The sequence below is a fragment of the Haliotis rubra genome, unplaced genomic scaffold (genome assembly GCF_003918875.1).
Source record: "Haliotis rubra isolate DU_JTF1 unplaced genomic scaffold, ASM391887v1 Scf401, whole genome shotgun sequence".
NCBI lineage: Eukaryota > Metazoa > Mollusca > Gastropoda > Lepetellida > Haliotidae > Haliotis > Haliotis rubra.
Window position 1 is genome coordinate 521,284 of NW_025767082.1, and position 13,782 is coordinate 535,065.

At 39.0% G+C, this 13,782-nt stretch overlaps 1 protein-coding gene across 1 annotated transcript in view; it reads right to left on the reverse strand.

Moving 5' to 3' along the window:
• Positions 1 to 13,782, reverse strand: part of LOC124287579 (potassium voltage-gated channel subfamily KQT member 1-like) — a 137,506-nt gene that overhangs the window by 76,354 nt on the left and 47,370 nt on the right. Inside the window, exon 3 of the mRNA XM_046724068.1 lies at positions 2,511 to 2,601. Coding sequence (XP_046580024.1) covers positions 2,511 to 2,601 — 91 coding nt within the window. The remainder of the gene's footprint in view (positions 1 to 2,510; positions 2,602 to 13,782) is intronic.

A 13,782-nucleotide genomic window follows, 5' to 3' on the forward strand; every position in this document is an offset into this window, starting at 1 on the left:
GTGAAGGGACCTCTATGAAATTCAATACACAACTGAAGGGACCTTTGTGACACCCAATACACAGCAGAAATGGGTTGTGCATGGCTGATGTTGTTATCTGATCTAGTTTAGGTGCTCATATGTACTTCAGTTACACTGCATTCTGGTATAAACATCACATATCTCAGCCTTTCCCCTCCCCCGAGCTCTTATTCTAAATATTTGTATTGTGCATCAATTGTATATGCTTGTTAATTAATTCCTGTGATTAACTAGACTTTGATCTGGTAAACTTAAAAGGATTAGATAATTTATACTAAAGGAGATCGAAAATAGTCCTTGTTGCAAGAGCAAAATGTTGAACATGGACATGAGAACTTCACTTCATGTAATCCTATCTGTACTTCAGAATGAGTTATGTACATCTGGCACATGAAGCACTCTTCATCAACTACACTCAACTACCAAGAGTACTGGAAGCACACAGTAGATACAAGAGTCTTGGAGATTAAGTTAAAACTCTTTCTTCATATTGGAAGACATTGTCCTTGAGGCCATGGGTGGGAAGAGGTATTTCAGCTATCTTCTTCAAGAGCTTCATTACAGTTCTGTACAGAGCCAGCATAGTGAAACTACTGCAACCACAAAATATACTGAGCATCGTCAGACAGCTGAAGCTCCATCAACTGTAGAGGTAGGGATCAGTTCCAATCATAGGGTCACATAATATCCCAGGCTGTGAAACTCAGAAGCTAACCAAATAACCACATGATGTGAGGAGTTTTAAGTTGATGATGTGTTGAAATAAGAGGGAGAAGTTTCAGAATGTTTCTGTGACTTTTACAGTAGGTTTTCCTGTTAGTGTGGTTACTGGAAATGGGTTAAGGTAATTAAAGGTTTGTCATTGTGCGGTTGAGCCTAGTGCAGGAGTGTAATTCCTTTGACAGAGAGTGATGGTAGAGTTGGTTAAAGCTGGCTTAAAGGAGTGATGGTAGAGTTGTATAGAACTGGCATAAAGGAGTGATGGTAGAGTTGGTAGTGCTGGCTTAAAGGAATGATGGTAGAGTTGGTAGTGCTGGCTTAAAGGTGTGATGGTAGAGTTGTATAGAACTGGCATAAAGGAGTGACGGTAGAGTTGGTAGTGCTGGCTTAAAGGTGTGACGGTAGAGTTGCATAGAACTGGCTTTAAGAGTGACACAATTGGGTAGAGGGGTGAAAGTATAGGGAAGAGCTGGGTAAGACAGGTGATGGTAGAATTGCTTAGAGTTCATATAAAGGGGTGATGGTAAAATGGCTGGAGGGGTTTTAAAGGGTTGGAGCTGTATAATGATGCTATTTTGAGGAGAAAAGCCTGTATGAGGAGTGAAGCTGTCTTAATGAGGGTGGAGCTAGTTAAAAGGATGGTGCCTGTTTGAGGGTGGAGCTGGTTAGTGGGGATGGATCAAGTTTTGTGGGTGGAGCTGGTTAGTGGGGATGGACTGCTAGAAGGGTTGATCATGTTTTATGGGTGGAGCTTGGTAGTTGTGTTGGATCAAGTTAGAAGGGTTGATCATGTTTGATGGGTGGAGCTGGTTAGTGGGGATGGATCATGTTAGAAGGGTTGATCATGTTTGATGGGTGGAGCTGGTTAGTGGGGATGGATCAAGTTAGAAGGGTTGATCATGTTTGATGGGTGGAGCTGGTTAGTGGGGATGGATCATGTTAGAAGGGTTGATCATGTTTGATAGGTGGAGCTGGTTAGTGGGGATGGATCATGTTAGAAGGGTTGATCATGTTTGATGGGTGGAGCTGGTTAGTTGGGATGGATCATGTTAGAAGGGTTGATCATGTTTGATCGGTGGAGCTGGTTAGTGGGGATGGATCATGTTAGAAGGGTTGATCATGTTTGATGGGTGGAGCTTGTTAGTGGGGATGGATCATGTTAGAAGGGTTGATCATGTTTGATAGGTGGAGCTGGTTAGTGGGGATGGATCATGTTAGAAGGGTTGATCATGTTTGATAGGTGGAGCTGGTTAGTGGGGGTGGTGCTAGTATGAAGGGGTGGTGGGGTGATGGCAATGGGCAGGAACTTGTTAGATCAGTAGTTGAGTCAGGTGGAGTTGAGGGGAGCTGGTGACTGGAATCAAGTTGATCTTGATGGGATTGATAGATGCAGCCAGTTTGGTCAGCTTATGTTGGATATACTGTTTGGTGGTGTGTAACAGCATGGTTTGGATGAGTTAGTAGAACTGTTAATTACGTTAGTGGGAGCTGTGTGCAGGAAAAAACAGGACAGACAGGTGTTCAAGTGTGGAGGGGATGATGCCATGTGTGGCATAAGCAAGTTAATCAAATACATGTCTCGTGTGACAATTCTAACCCAACAATGGTGCTGTTCTTGTCAAACCATAACAACTAAATCTCTACTGGTCTAATGGTAACAACACATATAGTAAGTTGTAGCACTAGTAGTGTTAGACATGGGTGTTGGACACACAACTGGTACACAAGGTTGGCACTCACACAGGAACACACACAGGAGACATACTCACCATCCAAAACAATGTCTCATTTGCAAATGTTGAGTATTGGTCTATGGTAGATAAGACACTGAAGATGAGGCAGATGAGCACCATCATGAAGCTGAAACAGAAAACACAACCGTTAGTAAGAAGGAAGTGGTATTATGGCACACAACCATTACTATCAGGATTTGACCTGACCATTGGAATGTTGGTTGACTTACCTCGGCTGCAATATGATCCAACATAAAGGTTTCATAACAAACAAAAGGTCCATAGAAGATGATAGGGTCCATAGAGGATGGTATTATACCAAAGGGTCCATAGAGAGGATGGTATTAGGCCCAACAAAATAGTCCATAGAGGATCAAAATGGGTCATTATAGTTATATACCAAATAAGGTCCACAGAGAATATGTAATATACCAAAAATGGGTCAATAGAGGATGGTATTATACCAACAAGGGTCCATAGAGGATGGTATTATACCAAATAAGGTCCATAGAGAATGGTAATAAATATACCCAAACAAGGGTCCATAGAGGATCGTATTATACCAAATAAGGTCCACAGAGAATTGTACCAAACAATATGGAGGATGGTATTATAAGGGTCTATCGAGGATGGTGTTATACCAAACAAAGGTCGATAGAGGATGGTATTATACCAAACAAGGGTCCATAGAGGGTGGTATTATACCAAACAAGGGTCCATAGAGGATGGTATTAGAATAAAACAATGGGTCAATCGAGGATGGTATACCAACAAAGGTCCATTATAGATCAAATGGGTCATAGAGAATAGTCCATAGATAGGATGGTATTAAACCAAACAAGGGTCCATAGAGGATGGTATTATAGGGTCCATAGGATGGTATTATACCTCCAAAATGGGTCCATAGAGGATGATATTATACCAAACAAAGGTCCATAGAGGATGGTATTATACCCCAAACAAAGGTCAATAGAGGATGGTATTATACCAACAAAGGTCCATAGAGGATGGTATTAGACCCCCAAAATGGGTCATAGAGAATAGTTATATACCAAATAAGGGTCTATAGAGGATGGTATTATACCAAACAAGGGTCCATAGAGGATGGTATTATACCAAACAAGGGTCCATAGAGGATGGTATTATACCAAACAAGGGTCCATAGAGGATGGTATTATACCAAACAAGGGTCCATAGAGGATGGTATTATACCAAACAAGGGTCCATAGAGGATGGTATTATACCAAACAAGGGTCAATAGAGGATGGTATTATACCAAACAAGGGTCCATAGAGGATGGTATTATACCAAACAAGGGTCCATAGAGGATGGTATTATACCAAACAAGGGTCCATAGAGGATGGTATTAGACCTCCAAAATGGGTCAATAGAGGATGATATTATACCAAACAAAGGTCCATAGAGGATGGTATTATACCAAACAAGGGTCCATAGAGGATGGTATTATACCAAACAAAGGTCCATAGAGGATGGTATTAGACCTCCAAAATGGGTCAATAGAGGATGATATTATACCAAACAAAGGTCCATAGAGGATGGTATTATACCAAACAAGGGTCCATAGAGGATGGTATTATACCAAACAAGGGTCCATAGAAGATGATATTATATCAAACAAGGGTCCATAGAAGATGATATTATTCCAAACAAGGGTCCATACAGGATGGTATTATACCAAACATGGGAAATGATATTTGACCTAATGGCAGGATCCATAGCTATTATATCTAACAAAAGGATCCATAGATGATGATATTAGACCTAACAAAAGGGTCCATAGAGGATTGTATTAGACCCAACAAACAGGTCCATAGAGATGGTATTATAAAAACAGAGCCCATGGACAGATGATATAAAAAGCAATATATGGGTCCTCACAGATTAGTACCAGACTGTCGATTGTAAGGGTCCAAACTGCTGAAGTGACTGTGGACGGCACTTTCACTATATCAATAGTATTTCAATAGTTCAAAACACCAATACTACAACTATGACACCAGCATTGTGTACTGAGGGTTCCGGTAATTGTTACGTGTATTCCATGGTACCTGATCTGCCATATCAGCAGTTAACACAGGTTGTGCTAGGCCTAATGTACATAATGTACAGACAGGATCAATATGATTACATAACCTGTTCAGAAAACAAATTAAATATACAATAAAGATGTGGAGAAGGCCCTAGATTTAATGTCCCCTATTTGACATATACGACACGGCCAGCCTTGCTCAACTATAGACTTAAAACATAGGGAATGTACTGGTACAACCATCCATAGATCACCAGATGTCACTTTCAGCTGCATGAGGTGTTGCTTGATTCCCTGAACTCTTGGCTCATTACATTATCCTAAAAAACCCACCAGGGATCAGCTTGAGGCAGATACCTTGCGACATATCTAATGAGTCCACTGTAGAGAAAATCAAATGAAGCTTACAAGTTTTAGCTGTGGCCTACTGTGACGTCATAACATTGAGGAGACAAAAACACGGGGGCCTGTTGACACTGCGACATCACAGTTGGCGGAGGATGTAGCTCAAATGTCAAGTTCCTCCATGTCTCTGAAGGCTACAGTCCTTCAGGCACCGTGTGTCTGATTCTACTCCCCAAATACATGCTTCCACACATGTTTGAATAATGTATGAAGCACATATCAACATTTTGCAACTGAAGTTGATAATCAACATCTGAAACTTCCCAACAGTTTCGTTTAGGGAAAAAAAATACTTTGGAATAAATGCATTCCTGACATGAACTCAATCACTGGCTACAGCTGATCTGATATTGCTGGCATATTGCATGATTGTAGGACTGGAAAACATTGCGATAGAATCCATACAGCATTCACACTTGGCAGATAATCTGAAGCACTGTAAGTGGCTCAGTTTTCTTTAATGAGATAATTACTCTCCATGTAGTAATGATGTTTCCCAAGCCTGCTGTGTGTGGCCACCTTCAGTGTCAGTGCTGAATGGAGCTCAACACTATTGTAAAGTCTCACTGCACAAAGACTCACAGAAATCCTAGAAGATTACATGTCCAACAGAATCAAATACAAAAGGAAAGAAAAATATTTTGTGAAAATGCTGCACAGAGATAAGACATAATTTTAAATCTCAGTGTCACAGTCTGTATGATGAACACACAATGGGAGCATACAAGGTGAAGTTACAAGAAACTTAGCCTAGTGGTAACAGTGCTCTCTCTTCACCCTGAAGGCCCAGGTTCGATTCCCCGCATGGGTACAATGTGTGAAGCCCATGTTTGCTGTCCCCAACTATGACATTGCTGGAATATTGCTAAAAGTGGTGTAAAACCATACTCACTCATTCACTACAAGAAACTGGAAATACATAGCAATGTATGAGGTCAGTTTACTAGAAACTGGATATGCAATAGCAACATCTAAAATCAAGTTACAAGATTCTTTCTGGTGAAAAAGCAAATCTTCCCTTAATTGACAATAAATGTATCAAAGTTGCCAGTCTTTAGGAAAGTAATATTGTTTCTTATGGTGCTATCAAATTGTATTTCATGTTGACAGAGACATCATCACCATGACAATATTTGCTGATGTCACATGACGATGTTTTGTTAAGAAAAAAGTGTCAAAGTTTCCTTGTATATTGTGAAATTCAGACTTTCCAACAAGACAAAATGTGAATTATGTCTCCAAATATCCTATTTTGATACTATCAAGATAAAATAAATGTGTATTTAATCTCTCAACCATTTTACTATCCCATGGACAATGACAGTAATCTTGGCGATAAGCATAAACCATCCTCACATCTGATGGAATGATATTCTCAGAGGACTGACGAATCGGTAATCAAAATAGTTCAAAATGGCCACAACTCGTGAACACTGACAGCAATAAGATGATGGTGAGTCTCCTCTGGGGCCCATCGTCTATAGCTTTGACATTTGCTGGTTTTATCTTTTCTAAACTTTACTATCAGCTGGACGACATGCTGCTGGTGCATCAGTAGATGTCATGAGCATGGTCGAGTCCCCGTCCGATAATTACTGTGGACGGAATGTAGCACGCTTTTATCCCCACGTCTCAGCTACCATCAAATAATTGCAGTAATTAACTCATTTCCAACCACAGGTACTCCTGGTGCCACAATGATCACAATAGCTGCTAAAGGTTGTAATTAAAGCCTTTAGGTTCTGTACCTCACAAGAACATACGTGTGTCTGTACACATGTATTCTTCTGTTAAAATATATATAATTCACATAAATAAACTTTTCATGAATCTAAATTATTAACATGAATCCAAATAATGCCATACTGACTGTATATATTACTTACATAACTGTTTGACTATGATAATAATGAAAATATCACAGGATTATTTACCTATAATCAGCTTTTTGGGTTTGAGAACCTAAAACCAAGCAAAATCCCATGATATGATTCTGCATGAACTCCATCTTCAAAAGTTTTTATATGTTTTATGAAGTTTCTTTCAGCTTTTTCACAATTAAAGTTGTTTACAATATTAGATAAGCTGATAATTATAAGCTGCATGTACTGCATGGAACTTGGTTCTCTGTGTCTCTATAAGACCTTAATGGCAGGATTTATTGAGGATTCCATACCAGGTAAAATAAATGGTGGCATGTTCAGAACAAAGGGGAAGGTCTTATTTGTTAATCCAGAGGTGTTTTAATACTGCACTCCACACAACTAGGTAACTACTTCCTCTTCCACTATATTGGTTGTGTTTATAGTGGAATACAAATAAGCTTTCTGAAGCTGTTACATTTGGGAATTGTACTGACATTAACTGCATCGTTGGAACGAGATAATGGTCTCTGAGCAGGTGCTGACAAATTCACTTTATCATCTGAAGATATATTTATCAATCAGTATAGTAATTAAACTATTTATTTCTTTATATAATAATTAAACCCAGGAGCACATATGCACAATGACAACTGCACCGATGTACAGAAATGGAATCTGAGCTGCAGGTAACGTGCAGTGGAAATGGGAATTGATTGAAATGGGTATTATTCCTCCATTCAGCTCACGATACAGGTCTATATACACTGACCCCCGGGTGAGGCGTAACAGTAAATGATGGCACTTACAGAAAAACAGACAGTTACCTGTCATCAATGGTACAAAAACACACTGTAAATTATGTATCAATCTCATCAATGTATTCCTAGTTGAACATTTTTCTTAATAGAATCTATAAACCCAGAAATAGGATAATGTCTTTAAACAACCTCTGCATATGTGTTCAGGGTATGTCCAGCTGTTATAGGTAATATACACTGGCAGATGATGCGGAGGTGATACAGATCAGTGTGTGATGATGGAGTTGCAGGGAATCTATTGGTCTAGGGTGTGCAGGAACATGCATTGGCATTCCTGGGGAATACAACAGCTGAGATCTGTTGTCAGAATGCCAGGGGCATAACCAGTGTAATTACCCTTCAAAACTGATTAAATCTTGAAACACAAGCTTGGCATAGTCTACTGTTCATCATGGAAGTCCACTTCTTGATGTTCCTACATTTGTACAGACAACCCATCTTTGTTGCATATTGAATAATAAAATCAGTGCTACTTTATGTCTATAGGTCAACGGCCAGCTCAAAGTTATTTTCCAGGAGAATTCTACACAGGAGAAATGTGTATGTGTCAGCAGAAAAATGAGATTACGTAAGATTTTGCAGTTGACTTCAACCATTGGATAGATTTTAATAATATATTTACTGCAGGTAGTTCAAAAGCATTTGATTGGCTAAGCAAATTTGTTTTGTGTTCCTGTTTTTAGACTCTGAAAATGCATTAGGCCACATCCACTTGCAGACACATATTTCTTAATTGGTTGAGTTGAGAGCTTGTGTTATCATGTTGAAAGATTTAACTGATTTTGTAAAGATGTCCAGACTTTTGTGTGTTGATAAGCAGCTTCTGAAGTGACCACTGTTCTGGACATGTACACATGGAGCAAAGTTTGCTTTACATGACTTTACACATGCACAGAGCATTTTAGGTTTACACCTCCATAAATGCAAAAAATATTGAACTGAGTTCTCAAGCAGGGAATAAATACTTTTTCTGCAGCTATGGTCTTCAAACTTTGATCTGAACCTTCAGAAAAATTAATATTCTGAATAAAACAGCCATCAAACTAGTTCAAGATTCTTTCTGATTGTGCAAGGCAATTAGCGGGGCTGGGCAGCACCTGTAGTAACTATATCATGCTTCAGTAATACATTAAGGCTTGAGAGCTGATCTCCCATGGACAAGTAGCCATGAGCTGCCTGACAGCCGATATTCCTCATCAGATGGTCACTTACCCCTCACTTGACGTTAGTAAACAATCTGTGACTATAATGTCATCAACTTACACATCCTGCCGACCACCGGACAGCCGTGATGGCCGGGTAAAGTCTTGTAGAATCAATTATGCTTCCCTAACAACTTATCCTGATGATAGAGAATAAGGACAATCCCCATGGAGTCATAACATTGATCACTGTCCGTGCTACATTGATAAATGTTGCTTCTCTTCGACTGTAAATCACACTGGATGTTAGATGCTGTGGGTAAAGATGTGAAGTAAGCTCACTCCCATCTCACATCAATTCTACACTAATGATATTGTATTCGTAAACAGGATGTCCTCCACATCCAGACAAACAGCTATAGTTGTCTAGTAAGTAGCATGAGTGAATACATTGCTCCTCTTACAATCAACTATCTCTTCAAATGTTTGAAAAAAACACTAAAATTCCCAGAAAACTTGAAAAAATGCAAAACATAGTTTCTCCAGTTGTTTTTTTCTGAAAAGTTGGAAACTGTTTACACAGCAGTTTTTGCAGACTTTAACGATATTTGTTCCCTCGTGTGTCACTGGCAGAGATATCATGACATGGGCAAATTTACAATTACAGCTTAACAACACATTTCCATACATGCATGTTGTATTGATTTTTTAAAAGGTGTATAAGAAAACCTAACACACACTTCATCTCCAAATGGTGGGTCTCACATGAGTATGTGAGTGAGTGAGTGAACATTGTTTTATACCACCATCAGCTTTATCTCATGTTCATTTCTTTACAGTTTGGTTTATGTTCAACGCTGCACTCAACAATATTCCAGCTATATGGCAGTGTCCATTTCTTAAGACTTACATATGCTTTCACTGTTATTTGATTGCAAATTTGCCACAGTGGTCAGGCAGATGTATAACAACACTAACATCCACATACTATAGCAACAACAAAAATTGAAAGAGTTTATATGCAAGCCATTATACATCTAAAGTACCACTTGAAGTGCTTATACTAGCATTTTTACATTAATGCTACAGGTGACGGGTGATGCTTGTGGCTGAGGAATGTCTGCCCTTTTGGCAAGCACCTGATGTCATCGCTGTTTTTCAGTGTTCTCTCCATGTTGTTTCCAGTCCTGCATTGTCTTTTGCTGCCAGGGAAACATGTCTGATCACATGGTCAAGACTATGCTTTGGCATTGATGAGGTCTTCTATGTTAATGGGATCCATTATACATTCAGATGAATATTTCAAGCACTGACCATTTGGTCCTGGAAAATAATCAGTACAGCAAGAAGAATAGCTGCTTAACCACAGTTGTCTAACCTGGCATTTCACCGTGTCACGTGACCTTATTAGCACACCAACAGGGACAGACAAAGAGGTCGCTAATACCATCACCTTCCCAGTAAAGACATGTTTTAATTACAGTCATTCATCTTGTAGACAGTTGAAGTGAATAGAGTGACGGAAACAGATGGACTCAACCCTGTGTGTCTCTGATGTCCTTTACAGTTCCTTCATTTTCAATTACATGGTGACAAGTGTGAGGAATGTGTCTCCTTCTAATCTACGTCCTCAAGTACGCTGTTCCCCAAGTATTGCCGTTAAACTTGCAGTGCCATATATTGCAATACATGTTGGCTGTAATGTAATTTATGTGACTGGCTCACCTCTGTTTTGTAAAATCCAGAAAAGCAACATAGCCTGTTCTGACAACCTGACATCATTGGTTTGATGATGTCATTGGTTTGCATGATGTCATTTGTTTGTATGATGTCATTGGTTTGTTTGACATCATTGGTTTGCATGATGTCATTGGTTTGTATGATGTCATTGGTTTGTTTGACATCATTGGTTTGCATGATGTTATTTGTTTGTATGATGTCATTGGTTTGTTTGACATCATTGGTTTGCATGATGTCATTTATTTGTTTGCATGATGTCATTTGTTTGTATGACATCATTGGTTTGCATGATGTCATTTGTTTGTCATATCATTACTGACCATGTTTGTTACCACATCTAATTCACTTGGCTGACCTAAAAAAATCATGGTTGACCAGAAATAAGTTTCTGCTTCTGTGAGCACAAATCATAGTTGGTTCCGTGCGTCATGAGAGGGATTATGGGATTTTTACCAACTGTTTGTGTAACCTCCTCAACACTCGACCTCATGGAAATCAGATACTTGGCAAGATCTTCCCAGGTCATTTACAGAAAGGTTTTTATGACAGTGATTTGATCTGCACCTTACATGTGGTATATATGAATAATTCTCTGGACAATCATGTTTCCTATCATCATGTAAACATTCAACATATTTGAGTGATACAGCAGGCCGAACATAATATATTTCAGTTGTCATTGTTTATTCATTCTGCTCTTTCCAACCATTGCACTTGCAAAAACTGATGATAATCTCAGGCCGTGAGTCCTCTAGCTCTTGTCACTCTGTAAGCTAATGCAGCTCACTAGGAACTAGTTTTGAAAAGAAACATTTTGACATTTGTGGAACATTATTTGGAACTATATTTTCAGACTTTCCTAATGAATTATTCACTTGAGAAGTTTTAAAAACTATCAGTAGTTCTTGTAAGACACAATACTACTACCATTCCCTGTTAAACTCTGCTCTATTCAACTAACCATGCAGGCTAGAGAATGAGAACCAGAGTCTGTGTTGTTATAGAAGAGGCCTGCTTAGCTTCACATATGATGATGTAGCAGCCCCGGGATACACTTTAGTAAACACAGTCACTAGGCTCTGTAGCTCACCTAAACATTCTGGAATATGGGCAAAATATTTTTCAGAAATTACCAAAACACAAAGAAGGTAACAGAAAGACAGATATCCACTGGATGAATCGGAACAAAACAGGGCTGATATATGGTCATAACCAAATTAGCCCATTTGTGTTATGAGAGATATTATGGTGTACAAAGAGGCTATTTGAAGTGTACTGATAATCAGAATCTTTGGTCAGAAAGAAACTGTTTGAAGTGTATTGATAATCAGAATGTAAACAAAGCATGGTATTTGGTCACAAAGGGGCAATTTGAAGTGTATTGATCAGAATAAGACAAAATAGGGTTGAGAAATGCTTTACTTTAAAATAGGGGGTTTGTGGTATGAGAAATATTACAGTATAGTATTACAGAGGTTATTTGAAGTGTGTCGATGATCAGAATCTCTGCATGTGCTGATGAAATATTTTCAAGCCGGGGTCATGTGAAAATCAATACATTTTAATCTGATATCCAATACATTTTGCTGTTGAAACCAAGGTGCTAATTTCATTGAAGAGATGTTAAAATATATGTGAGATGTCAGCTGATAATCAATATTGATAAGTGAGCTACAAAGATGTAAGCAACAATATGAAGACCAAGGCTTCCATGTTAAATTTGTGTACAGACAATAATATATGGTGGATGAGAAACCATAATGATAATAGACTATTGTAGTACCAAGCGTTTTTCCAACCAATGTTCACAGAAATTTCTCCCATTGTTTGGTTTGGTGTAACAGCACCTGGCACACAGTTAGTTATTTGTTAACACAGTGACTCTTGTTCTTAAACTTCGCTTCCCAGTTTTATGTTTGGTTCTTCGGTTGTTTACCAATAAAGTGTTTGGACAGAGGTCCTGGCTGATGGAGGCGGAACCTTCTCCATTAACAATATTCCAGCTATACAACAGCAGTGTCATTTCATAAACTTTGAGTGATGTTCTTACATTTTACCTCAGAGGTAGATCCACATAACATTTAGTGATGACACATGGCTTTGGTTGTCATAAACTTGGTGATAAATATAAACAGGTAATATCTGTGTGTAGTATTTCTATAATACAGTCAAGATGAGATATGGCTTTTGAAAGGACACATGAGACATATTAAACATCTTCTTGTATGACAACCACCTCTGTGTACTAGCGGACAGAGCTTCTAGCAAGCAGCAACATTGGCAACACTCTAATAGATGGTACTGGGTGTTTCCTGGCACTCGACATCAAGGCCATAAACAAGAGTGAATGAGTGAGATGCTGCACTCAGCAATATTCCAGCTATATGGCAGCGGTCTGTAAATAATCGAGCCTGAACCAGACAATCCAGTGATCAACAGTATGAGCATTGATCTACGCAATTCGGTACGATGATGACATGTGTCAACCAAGTCAGCGAGCCTGACCACCCGATCCTGTTAGTCACCTCTTACAACAAACATGGGTCACTGAAGACCAATTCTAGCCAGAATCTTCATGGGTGAATAAACAAGACTAGGGGTCAGTTCACTGTGTGTGAGTGGGAATATTGCAACATAGTATTTCAGTAGGCTAGTATTATAGCATACTAGTCAAGACTGGGAGAAGCCGCCACACATGCATAAATATGTGCATCATGACGCTTTATATGTGCAACTATCTTGAAAATTGACATTAAACTCAATTTCACCTTGGTTCCTTATGACCATAAGTCCATAACATCAAGACTGACTGACTGACTGAGTTTGGTTTTACGCCGCTTTTAGCAATATTCCAGCAACATCACAGCGGGGACACCAGAAATGGACTTCACACATTGTACCCATGTGGGGATTCGAACCCGGGTCTTCGGCATGGCGAGCCAACGCTTTAACCACTAGGCTACCCCACAGCCCCATATCATAACATCAAGAAAGATTGGCTGTCTAGTCTCTACACAGAGGGTAGATGTTGGAGCTCACTGTCTCAACTATAGGTTGCACAAGCATTCCTTTTTACTCAACAGTTGGCAATGATATATAAAAACAATATGTAATTCTGGAGAAGTTATTTCATGTAGTTCAAAGGAAACCGTTACCATGGTGACAATAGCAAATGTTATTTTCAAATTATGATCACAGTCTCCATTCTCCTATAGCCGTGACCTGAAGGTAAATGACATTTAAAGAAGTCTTCACATTACATCAAATACAGAGTGTCATCTTGGTCAA